The sequence below is a fragment of the Eubalaena glacialis genome, chromosome 14 (genome assembly GCF_028564815.1).
Source record: "Eubalaena glacialis isolate mEubGla1 chromosome 14, mEubGla1.1.hap2.+ XY, whole genome shotgun sequence".
Classification (NCBI taxonomy): Eukaryota; Metazoa; Chordata; class Mammalia; order Artiodactyla; family Balaenidae; genus Eubalaena; species Eubalaena glacialis.
The window spans coordinates 91,782,770-91,795,534 of record NC_083729.1 but is presented as its reverse complement, the minus strand read 5'-3'; the positions used below and the strand labels follow the sequence as shown (position 1 = coordinate 91,795,534).

At 49.4% G+C, this 12,765-nt stretch overlaps 2 protein-coding genes across 2 annotated transcripts in view; both read right to left on the bottom strand.

The window, feature by feature from the left end:
• Nucleotides 1-11,065, bottom strand: part of GPR45 (G protein-coupled receptor 45) — a 76,855-nt gene extending 65,790 nt beyond the window's left edge. The window contains exons 1-2 of the mRNA XM_061210529.1: nucleotides 11,013-11,065; nucleotides 530-665 (exon numbers count right to left, since the gene is read on the bottom strand). The gene's annotated coding sequence lies outside the window, so the exon portion shown is untranslated. The remainder of the gene's footprint in view (nucleotides 1-529; nucleotides 666-11,012) is intronic.
• Nucleotides 4,005-12,765, bottom strand: part of MRPS9 (mitochondrial ribosomal protein S9) — a 68,811-nt gene continuing 60,050 nt past the window's right edge. Inside the window, exon 10 of the mRNA XM_061210531.1 lies at nucleotides 4,005-4,056. Coding sequence (XP_061066514.1) covers nucleotides 4,020-4,056 — 37 coding nt within the window. The 3' untranslated portion in view covers nucleotides 4,005-4,019. The remainder of the gene's footprint in view (nucleotides 4,057-12,765) is intronic.

The following is a 12,765-nucleotide window of genomic DNA, read 5'->3' as shown; positions in this document are numbered from 1 at the left end:
CTTCCCGGGTATCCTAAACCAACACGCACACGGTTCTTAGTCTTCACCCCAGTCACAACGCCATAAAGCTGTTGTCACTTTATAACCACAGGACATGGAAAATCAAATTCCAGAAAGTGCCTCGCAAGTAAAAATTTACACTGCCTGGTGCTGCAGACCAGCTTGGTGACTGCTTTTGGTCACTGCCCGTCATAGACAATGACCCTGGCACGCGTTCTGCTACTAGAGTCATTCCCCCAACGCACTGTCCTGCTCACAGGAAACAAGCAAGCATCTGCTAAGGTTTTGTTTTTTTCTATCTTGTTTTGCTTTTTTCTTCTGCAGAACCTCATGATAGGCAATAAAATGAGCCAGTGGAAATTTCAGAGGAACGTGAATTAGAGCCACAGATCCTTCAGGGGCATCTACATTTAGCTCACAGTGCAAAATATTTTTGTCCACTCTTGGGCTGCTGTGTCGGCAAAATGAGAGCGTATTTGCACAGGTGACACACCTTAATTCCACTGTATCTGTAGATAAAGGGAATTACCTTCTCTTCAAGGGGAGTCATGTGATGGAGTAAAAAGGTGGTCCACAGACGAGGGTGTTGAATCACAGCTCCAACATTCATCACCTGAGCGACTGGAAGCCAGGAGCTTCAGCTTTTTGAGCCTCAATTACTTCATCTGTAAAATGGGGATAATAATATGCCTCTCAGGGTCATGGTGTTAGACAAAGGTCCATGCACACCACGGGGTCAGAAGCCACTCCTTGTTCATGTGGGTGACACGTGTCTTGTGCCACGGCGTCCTGCCTTCCGGACCAACATGGGAGGGGCCGAGGACTGATGGCTGAGCCAAAAGCAGCCCCTGCAGGCAGGCCAGAGATGCCTCGGCCTAACTAGAAGGTCACTAGAGAGTGATCAACAGGCCCGATCAATTAACTTTTAAAAATAGCTTGATCCAAAGAAATGATTACCAAAAAGTCTGTTTAGTGGGTGTAGCAGACAGAACAATGGCTCCATAAAGATATCTATGGTTCTAATCCCCGGAATTGTGAATACATTCATGTTCCATGGCAAAAGGGACTTCGCAGATGTGATTAAGTCAAGGGTCTTGAGATGGGGAGATGATCCTGGATTATCCAGGTGGCCTTGTGTAACCACAAGAGTCCTTATAAAAGGGAGGCCAGGGCTTCCCTGGTGGTGCAGTGGTTGAGAGTCTGCCTGCCAATACAGGGGACACGGGTTCGAGCCCTGGTCTGGGAAGATCCCACATGCCGCGGAGCAACTGGGCCCGTGAGCCACAACTACTGAGCCTGCGCGTCTGGAGCCTGTGCTCCACAACAAGAGAGGCCGCGACAGTGAGAGGCCCGCGCACCACGATGAAGAGTGGCCCCCGCTTGCCGCAACTAGAGAAAGCCCTGCGCAGAAACGAAGACCCAACACAGCCATAAATAAATAAATAAATAAAAAAGAAAAGAAAAAAAATTAAAAAAAAAAAAGGGAGGCCAGAGGGTCAGAGTCAGAGAAGGAGGTGTGAGGACAGACACAGAGGTCGGCTAACGTGGGGTGACCAGAAGTGAAGTGTGTGTGTGATGGTGTGAAAGCAGGAGAGACGCGCAGGGGAAAAGCACAGGAGGGAGGATGGGGTTCTTCTCTACTGAGAAGGAAAACTGGATTTTTCCAAGTCAGGAGGTAATTAGGTCATGAAGGTGGAGCCCTCATCATGGGATTAGTGCCCTTATGAAAAGAGACATGAGAACTTGCTGTCTCTCTGCATCTTTGTCTCCTTCAGTCTCTCTGTCTCTGTCCCTATGTCTGTCTGTCTCTCCCCACCACGTGAGGACACAGTGAGAAGGCAGCTAGTTGTCTACAAACCAGTGGATCTGCTTGCATCTTGATCTCAGACTTCCAGCCTCCAGACTGTGAGATGTAAGTATCTGTTGTTTGAACCACCCAGTCTTTGGCGTTTCTTGTCATAGCGGCCAGAACGGACTGCCGCCCCCAGATAGCTCATGGTGGAGGGAGACGGTGGGGGGTCTCAGCTGTGGCCCTGGGACCAAACGCAGCAGGGTGGCTTCTCCCTGACATCCCTCCCGGAAGTTCCCCTCAGGGATGGAGGTCCACTGGGAGCTGGCTACACGGGCAGCGTGGAGCCGAGCGGGGCTAGGGGTGGACTCTGACGGGTGTGGAGATGAGCCGCCTGCTTCTTGGCAGCGCCTGTGCCTGGGGTGGGGAGCCCGGGGCACAGACGAGCTCTGCTCGCCAGCTGCTCACGGGCCCACGTCAGCTGTGAGAGCCACCTGGTGAGGTCACCCTACGAGGCAGGGCAGCCCTGCTCCGTGATGAGCAAGGCAGAGCTCGAGGGCAGGCTCCGGGCTGCCGTCCGGGGTGGCTGAGGCTCTGCGGGGCTCACACCGTGTTTCAGCCTCTTTCTCTGCCCAGTCCCTTCTCCTCCCCTCACAGGTGCTCATCTCTGCAGGAGTCGGCTTGAGCTGTCATGACAACATGCCACGGACTGGGGGCCACGGACCGGGGTGCTTAAACAGCAGAAACATATTCTCTCACAGTCCTGGAGGCTGGAAGTCCAAGCTCAAGGTGTCAGCAGGGTGGGTTTCTTCCGCGGCGTCTCTTCTCGGCTCATGGATGCCCATCTTCCTCCTGTGCCTTCGTGGTGTCCTCCCTCTGTGTCCTCATCCCCTTTTCTTACAAGGACACTGAGTCCTATTGGATTAGGTTCCACCCTAATAGCCTCATTTTAACTTTTTTTTAAAATTAATTTTTATTGGAGTATAGTTGCTTTACAATGCTGTGTTAGTTTCTGCTGTACAGCAAAGTGTATCAGCTCTATGTATACATATATCCCCTCTTCTTTGGATTTCCTTCCCATGTAGGTCACCACAGAGCATTGAGTAGAGTTCCCTGTGCTCTGCAGCAGGTTCTCACTAGTTATCCATCCTATACATAGCAGTGTGTTTATGTCAATCCCACTCTCCCAATTCATCACCCCCCTTCCCCCACCCCGACTCATCTGAACTTAATCACATCTTTAAAGCGCCTGTCTCCAAATTCAGCTACATTCTGAGGTTGAGTTGGGGCTTCGCCCTGTGAATTTTGGGAGGACACAATTCAGCCCATAAAAATCTCTAATGAACACCTTGTACTCCGAGCTCCACAGCAGCCTCTGCTTCTGGAGGACCCAGCCTGGACACCAAGCCAGCACACTATGCCCTGGTTCCCGGTGTCAATAGGTTTAGCCTGATGGAGTCTTCCCTGTCTTCCCTTCGGTCCACTACCCTGACAAGGCACCGGCCAAGCCCCTGCACACGCCCTTTCACTTTCAGTGTAAAGGCCACATCCTCCTGGAGCAAACGACCACAGGTGAAGCCTTACCATCTGGACCTTAACACTAATGTCTTTTTTTTTTTTTTTTTGGCTGCATTGGGTCTTTGTTGCTGTGCACGGGCTTTTCTCTAGATGCGGCGAGCGGGGGCTACTCTTCGTTGTGGTGCGCGGGCTTCTCATTGCGGTGGCTTCTCTTGTTGCGGAGCACGGGCTCTAGGTGCACGGGCTTTAGTAGTTGTGGCTCGTGGGCTTGGTAGTTGTGGTTTGTGGGCTTAGTTGCTCCGCGGCATGTGGGATCTTCCTGGACCAGGGATCGAACCCGTGTCCCCTGCATTGGCAGGCGGATGCTTAACCACTGCGCCAGCAGGGAAGCCCCAACACTAATGTCTTAATACTTCTTTAATGTGTCTCTCCCCTTCCGCCACCACCGCCTTAGTTAAATCCACTGTCCCCTGCCCCTGGGTTTTTGCAACAGCATCATAAGTGGCCCCGCTGTCTCCTGTCTCATCCATGTTTAATTCATTTCCTGCAGGCACAGTATTTGTGTGATATTAGCTAATGTGGTTTTCCTTTCTTGTAGGTGATACAGGCTCCCCTTCCATTGAATCACTGGCATTCGGAGCTTCGGAAGGAGGCTGGAAAAAAACCTAGAAAAGGGACATCTGCTCAGCTCTGCACGATACATGAGATATTTTTAAGTCCACGGCAGGAATTTATTCGTACAAACCTGGCTGGAGCGAGAAAGAAAAGTGTTATTAGTTTTTTATTTCATTCTATGTTTCAAAATTATTTCCTTGCACACCAAGAGCCAAGTTTAGAGTCCTGAGCCCAGAGTTGGCTTAGAACAGAGTAGCAGGCTACGAGGCTGTGAGGTAAGATTCCCCGCTGGGGGGACCCAGGGGAGCCCTCCTGGATGGGAGGGGCCTGCAGGAGAGGGGGAGGGGCGGGCTCAGGCGTGGGGACCCTGGTTAATCCCACCCACACCCCCAAATGAACTTGTAGCCCGTGGGGCGGGAGGGCTCTTTCTGAGTCCCTGGGGCACAGCCTGGTGACCAGGGGCACTCTGATGGCAAAGGCGGCTCCTGTGTCCTGTCCATGGCACGCGGGGGAGGAGAGGGCTGAGAGGACCGAGGCCTGGAAGAGCCTGGGCTCAGGTGAGGAGGTCTCCAGAGTGAGGACCTCACGGGGAGGCCGAGCCAGGCTGTGAACTTGGGCGGCTGCTGCCGCCTGACACCCAGAGCGCAAGGCAGAGAGGCGGGTCTCAGACCGGTGACCGCAGCCTGGGCCGCCCGGGGCCAGAGGAGTGAGGGGCTGGTGGAGACTCAGAGGAGCGTGCGGGAACCCAGGCCCCTCCTCCCGGCCATGGGGGGTTGAGCTTCTGCTGTGCCCAGACCCCTCTCGGAGGAGAAGGGGTAAGGGGGGAGCCCCGAGAGGAGAGAAACCGCTAGAAGGGCGTCTGCAACGTGGGCAGGTGCTCCCTGCTCCTTCCCTGCCTCACAGCCACTCCGTCGGGGGGAGAAGACGATGAAGGGGTCAGTTCCCAGAAACGCCCCCCGTGCCCGCTTTCCCTCCCTCTCTCTCTCTTTTCTTCTCCCTGTGTCTCTCTCCCTTCTTTTTCCTTCTTGTCTTTCCTTCCCCACCCCCCACCCCAATAATTTTCATTTGTGAAACTTGACTTGTCTCTGATACACATCCGATGATGTCACCTGCCTGCCACTACTCTCCAGTTCTCTCCTGGTGGTAAAACCCCAGCACAAAACTTTGTCACAAATAAACCTCTGCATGTTCTAGAAGGGGAGGCGCGCGGGGCAGAAGGAAGCTGGGAAGGACCGTGGTCTCTACCACGGAGATGCTGGGTTAGCGCCAGGCCGAGGGTCCCGACGTGGTGAGACTCCAGGGAGTGAGCGGGAGACGGAGGGCCCACGCGGAGCCACCCTCACGGCCTGACCGTGTGCACGGGTGTCTGTTCTACCTGATGAGCCCGCTCTGGTGGACAGACTGCTTATAAACATAATAACTGTGATGGAAAACACTATGCAGGGTCCTCAGAAAACTAAAAATAGGACTACCATATGATCCAGCCATCCCACTCCTGGGAATACACATGGACAAAGGTGTAATTCAAAAAGATACATGCACCCCAGTGTTCACAGCAGCACTATTCACAATAGCCAAGACATGGAAACAACCTAAACGTCCATCGACAGAGGAATGGATAAAGAAGATGCGGTACATATATACAATGGAATATTACTCAGCCATAAAAAGAACGAAATAATGCCGTTTGCAGCAACATGGATGCAACTAGAGATTGTCATACTAAGTGAAGTAAGTCAGACAGAGAAAGACAAATACCATATGATACCACTTATATGTGGGATCTAAAATAGGACACAAATGAACCTATCTACAAAACAGAAACAGACTCACAGGCATAGAGAACAGACTTGTGGTTGCCAAGGGGGAGGAGAGGTGGGAGAGGGATAGACTGGGAGTTTGGGGTTGGCAGATGCAAACGATTACATTTAGAATGGATAAACAACAAGGTCCTACTGTACAGCACAGGGAACTGTACTCAATATCCTGTGGTAAACCATAATGGAAAAGAATACGAAAAAGAATGTCTATATGGGTATAACTGAGTCACTCTGCTGCACAGCAGATACTGGCACAACACTGTAAATCAACTATACTTCAATAAAAAATATATATATATAATAATTGTGGAGGACAGACTCCAGGGTGGCCCCTGTGATGGCTGCCCCCTCGGGTAGGACTTGCTCCCCTGAGTGTGGGTGGGACAGGAAGGAAAGACTAGATGAGCATTCCTTGGACACGTGCAAAGCAATCATCCCGGTGGCCAAGCTCCCGCCCCAGATCTCGGCAGCACGGACTGTACTTGCTCGAAGACGAAGAGCAGCACAGGGGACGCAGAGCACCCAGGATACCCAGTTAGCGCCGGCTTCCCTCGCCGGGAAGAGGGCGAGAAGAGGGTGGGCTTAGAGGGTCTGTCTGTCTTCTGTCTGGAGTCCTGTTTCCTGTCCCCTGGGCTGTCAGTGAGCTCGGGAGTGAGCTCGGGACCTGGGGGAGCCGCTCACACTTTTCCAGTTAGATGCTTATCCTGCGACTCGTTTATTTTGTCTGAATTGAATCCCCAGAATATTAAATATACGCATAATCAAATGTAAGTACAAGCCCACATTTGAAAGTCAAATATAAAGAGTTTCTGAATTTGTATCATTTTGCATTATCCAGGCTTCTGCTTTCATCCACGGGAATGAATAAATAAGAGTTGTCTGAGACCAAAATAATTTTCTGGGCAAAGAGGAATAAATGTGTTAAAATGAAGGGGAAAGAAAACCTCTGAAGATGAAAAGGTTTTCACCCAAGATTGAGGTGGGAGAGATGGAATCTGCCTGTTACCTTCCATTTCAATCATCCAGCCTTTTGTCATCAACATAATAATGGGGCAGCACAGAACATCTTGGAGGGAGAACCAAGGCCAAAACAGCAGCCGCCAATGAGCCCAGAGCCCTGGACACGAACCTCAGAAAACATGAGCCTCTAATCAGTTCTCCTCAAGGTCCTAATCAAGTTCCTTTTTATGAAAATCAAACTTCGTTTGATAACATTAATATTTTCAGAGGAAGCCTGAGAAAGCCACCCACTTAAGACCCTAAGTTAGCTGGATGTTAATTCAAATGAAGGAGATTGTGCAATTCGTTTCCTCTTTCCATTTTTAGAAAGGAGTAGACATTTTCTAGCTCAAGGAATTTTTGAAGCCTTCTAAATTGAGGAGACAAAAATTAAATTATTAGAAAACTGTTCCTCTTCTGACAACTTGGTATTTCTCATCTTGGCTTATCTAAGAAGCCCTATCTGTATTTTCAAAAACGGTTTTCTGGATAACATTTATGTAAGAATTAGTTCTATTTTAAATTACATAGGCATTTCCCCTTGTCAAATACAGTAGGCGCTTTGATTAGCGAAATGGAATCAGTGGATTGAAATAGCATTTCTACATGGGCTACTTGCATTTTTGATGCTTCTCTGAACACGGGAGGGGCACTTTTTATTGTGTGATACATCAGTACAGGCATGTGTGGATGAACGGATAGTTCTAGGAACACTGGGGGTAATCGCCACCGAGACCAAGAAAGAGAACTTTATCAGCACCCAAAGCCCATGCCGGGCTGGCTCCCCACCCACTCTGACTTAGCCAATAGTCCTTCACTTGCTTCTCTTTATGTGTGTACTTCCTGCTTAAGGATCCCCAGATACGGACAAGCTCCCCCCTCTCTCTCCTTATGGCCCCTAGATTTTTATGTATTCCTTATTTTACAGTCATTGTTCTGTTTGATGCTTAGACTGTCCCGACTGGGACCAGAGGAAGTCCATCAACGTGGCTTCTGGGTCCTTGGGGACCCCCTCCCGCCATACTTTCAGTCTTTAAAACTCAATTTCATTGCAACATTATTTACAGAAAATAAAATGCACCCACAGTAACTGTGGAGGGTGGGAAGTTTCACAAAGGTGCACACCTGCATGACCACTGCCACTCATGCAGAATCTCCATCATCCCGCAAAGGTTTCTCCTGCCACTTCAGTCAGCTCTCCACCGCAGCAGCCCCATCAATCAGTTTCAGCTTTCTCCAATTTCATACAAATGGAGTCAGACAGCATGCGTTCTTTTATGTCTGTTAGTTTTTCACTCAGCAGGATGTCTTTGAGGTTTATCCATGTTGCCGGGTGCGTCTGTGGTTGATCCTTTGTTATTTCTGGGTAGCACTGTCCTGCAGGCTAGACCACAACTTGTACATCTATTCACCTGTTGATAGACATTTAGGCTGCTTCCAGTATGGGGCTAGTGAGAGTAAAGCTGCTACAAAATTTGCCCACATACAAGTCTTTGTGTGGACGTAGTTTTCATTTCTCTTGGGTAAAAACCCAGGCTGGTACCGCTTGGCCATATGGTAAGCGGATGGTTAACTTTATAAGACACTGCACAAAGCCACCCAAGGTCGCCTTGTACATCCCCTGCCTTGGTCAAAGCAGTCACTTCTCCAACAAGCCCTGATTCCTTTTTAGTACAAAACAGAACTTAGAAATCAGGGTTGGGTATGGTCATGCTCACGGCTGCGGGCAGTGGCCGTGTCAGCAAGCACTGCTTCCGGTGGGTCATTTTCAGAAAAAGTGAATCCCTGTCCCAGCACTGCAGGGCACCCGGCATCCTGGCCTCTGTGCAGCAAATACCGGTGTCACCCCTCAATCACTGAGAAACACACACACACCCCTAAAGCAACCACACATTCTCCATCCTGGAAAGACGCACTGGTCCACACAACTTTCCACCATCAAATGCATCTGTGGTCTGCATCTACACCAATGTGCTCTTGGTTCCCTGCTGTTTCAATGGAAAAAGGGAAGTTTCTCCGGTCTGGGGTTATTTCCTCGTCTATCCTCGCTTCCCTGGCATCCACAGGGCTTCTCTCCCCCACTTTCGCCTCCTTCCCTAACATCTTCACCTCCTCCCCCACCTTCACTTCCTTCCCACATTCACTTCCCCCCACCTTCACTTCCTCCCCACGTTCACTTCCCCCCATCTTCACTTCCTCCCCCACCTTCACTTCCCCCACCTTCACTTCCTCCCCATCTTCACTTCCCCCATCTTCACTTCCTCCCCCACCTTCACTTCCCCCACCTTCACTTCCTCCCCACTGTCACCTCCTCCCCATCTTCACTTCTCCCCACCTTTACTTCCCCCCACTTTCACCTCCTCCCCCATCTTCACTTCCTCCCCATCTTTACTTCCTCCCCCACCTTCACTTCCTCCCCATCTTCACTTCCTCCCCCACCTTCACTTCCTCCCACCTTCACTTCCCCCACCTTCACTTCCTCCCCCATCTTCACTTCTCCCCACCTTCACTTCCTCCTCATCTTCACTTCCTCCCCCATCTTCACTTCCTCCCCCACCTTCACTTCCTCCCACCTTCACTTCCCCCACCTTCGCTTCCTCCCCCACCTTCGCTTCCTCCCCCATCTTCGCTTCCGCCCCCACCTTCACTTCCTCCCCATCTTCACTTCCTCCCCCACCTTCACTTCCTCCCCCATCTTCACTTCCCCCACCTTCACTTCCTCCCCCACCTTCACTTCCTCCCCCATCTTCGCTTCCTCCCCCACCCTCACTTCCTCCCCATCTTCACTTCCTCCCCCACCTTCACTTCCCCCACCTTCACTTCCTCCCCCATCTTCACTTCGCCCCACCTTCACTTCCTCCCCATCTTCACTTCCTCCCCCACCTTCACTTCCTCCCACCTTCACTTCCCCCACCTTCACTTCCTCCCCCACCTTCGTTTCCTCCCCCATCTTCGCTTCCGCCCCCACCTTCACTTCCTCCCCATCTTCACTTCCTCCCCACCTTCACTTCCTCCCCATCTTCACTTCCTCCCCCATTCCATTGGAATTTGTACACACTCCAGCCTCCTTATCTCAGAACAAAACCAAGCCTTCGGGGCCCAGGCCCTCCTTCAGCTACAGCCCTTTGGTCCTCTCTGCCTGGCCCCACCCACATCCTCACCCCACTGCACTGTGGGTTCTGTTCCCACCACCCTACCGCACCCGCTTTACTAAGGTCACCAATGACCTCATTTGCGCCAAATCCAGAGGACACCCTTCGGCCTTCACCTGACGTCTCTGCACAGTGTAGATTCCCCTCTCCCTTGCCAATGGTGAGATTGGTTTTCTTCATTTGTCCTGGCTCTGGCAGGAAGTGCACAGAAGTGGTCCAGGGTTTGAGAAATGGTCCTGGGGTGACTGCCTGGAAGGGCTCCGCATGCATTTGGAAGTGTTAGCTCCAGGTTTGTTAAAATTGTAATAGAACAGACCTGACCTACTGCATTTCTAACACCATAGGCTCCCCTAGTATATAAACTCCCACCACTGCCATCCCAGCATCTCATGGGAAACTCTGTGTTGATAAAGGGAGAAAACAGAAGGAAAATATACAACATTTGATTCATCTAACCTTACATTCCTCCTCTGAAACAAATACCGCTGTGGATCTATTATCAAAAGATGAAACTATTTTTGAAAAAGTACCACAGCAATTCAGCGGAGGAAGAGTCTTTTCAACAAATGATGCTGGAGCAACTGGACACCCCCAGGCAAAACATCCAACACCCTCGACCCAACACCACACCTTATTCAATGAAAATTATATCAAAATGAATCACAGACTTAAAAAAACATAAATGTAAAAAACGTAAAATTATAAAACATTTAGGGAAAAAGAAGGTCTTTGGGATCTAGGGCTCAGAGAAGAGTTCTTAGACTCGACACTAAAAGCAGCGTCCATAAAAGGAAAACAACCTCCTCGAAAGGAAAAACCTTTGCTTCGTGAAATATCCTTTTAACAGGATGAAAACACAAGATACCAAGTGTTAGAAAATGTTAACAAACCACATATCTGATAAAGGGCTTGCAAGTGGAACGTACAAAGAACTCTTAACACTCCACAGTGAAAAGCAAACAATCCAGTTAGAAAATGGGCAAAAAACATGAATGGAGACAGGACATGTCTTCACGGAAGAAGGTACACAGTTGGCAAATAAGCACGTGGAAAGAGGGTCACTGTCGTTTGCTATCAGAGAAACGCAAATTAAATCCACACTGAGATAACACTACATACCTGTCAGAATGGCTACAATAAAAAATGGTGAAACACCAAATGCTCTCAAGGATGCAGAGACGCTGGGCCACTCACACATGGCTGGAGGGGATGTAAAACGGTCCAGCCACCCTGGCAAACGGTTCAGCAGTTTCTTAAAAAACCAGACAGGCAACGACCACGTGACCTGCAGGCTTGGACCTCTGTCTAGAGAAATGAAGACTTAGGTTCACACGAAAACATGTGCACAGATGCTCGTAGCAGTTTTATTTGATCTCAAACTGGAGTAAATATATTTTAAGTTAGAGAAAACTTAGCCATATTCATCAGTGCTGGCAAAAACACCGCGTCACCCCCGCCAGCCATTTAACAAAATAAAGTAAGCAGCTTAAAAATGCCTTTTACGAAATTCTTTCCTGTTTTGTAGTTGATGCAAATCAGTGGATAATCAGGAGTTCTTGTATGTTAAAAGGGGAAGTTTTCAATTTAAATTATTAATATTCCAAGACTTTCTAACACCTGAAATGACTTTTGAGACACAGAAGTAGAGAGAAATCCCTCCGGTTTAAATGCAGAGGCTCTGCCAGACGCTTCCTCCTTGACACCATCCTAATGCCTCTTATCATACAGATGAATCATCAGAAATTACCACTCAGCTTTATTTCTTGCCTTTCTCATTAGAAAAACTCATAAACTTTACATTTTACTTATGCTAATGTTTCTAAACAAACTTTGTTGTCTTATTTGCATAATATCAAAATATTGTTTGAAATCTTACATTCATTCGTCTTAGTTAATTTCAAGCTCAGAGACCACACGAGCACCAAGTGAGCTAAAACCTCCCGTGACCCCAAACTCCTCCACTCCGTGAAGCCTGGGCCTCTCTGCCCCACACTTGCACACCATCATTACTGCTCACGATGCCAACGATGGTGGGAGAAGGGTCTCCAAAGGCCAGCCTGTGCATTACTTCTTCCAGAATTAGAGATATTTCTCCCTCAATTTAGTGCTGAATCAAAGACTCATACAACTATGTGCCAGGCACCTTTCTAGGCATTTACACATGTTAATTAATTTATTCCTTATAACCACCTTATGAAGCAAGTAGTATGGTTATCCCATTTTACAGATAAGGAACGTTGAGGCCCTGGGAGGCAAATAACCTGCTCATATCACACAAATAGGTGGCAGAGGCAGGACTCAGACTAAGCAGTTCAGACCTGGACCCTTAGCTAGGCCACCTCCCAGAAAGAATGGATGGCTGGGGCTTCCCTGGTGGCGCAGTGGTTAAGAATCTGCCTGCCAATGCAGGGCACACGGGTTTGAGCCCTGGTCCGGGAAGATCCCACATGCGACGGAGCAACTAAGCCCATGTGCCACAACTACTGAGCCCGTGTGCCACAACTACTGAGCCCGTGAGCCACAACTACTGAGCCCGTGAGCCACAACTACTGAGCCGGTGCACCTAGAGACCGTGCTCTGCAACAAGAGAAACCACCGCAATGAGAAGCCCGCGCACCACAACGAAGAGTAGCCCCCGCTTGCCGCAACTAGAGAAAGCCTGCACGCAGCAACGAAGACCCAACACAGCCAAAAATAAATAAATAAAATAAATTTATTAAAAAATTTAATAGTAATAATAAAGAATGGATGGATGGATGGAGGGATGGAGGAATGGATGGAGTGATGGATGGAGGAATGGATGGATGGATGGAGGGATGGATGGATGGATGGAAGAATGGATGGACAGATGGATATACAAATGACTGAATGA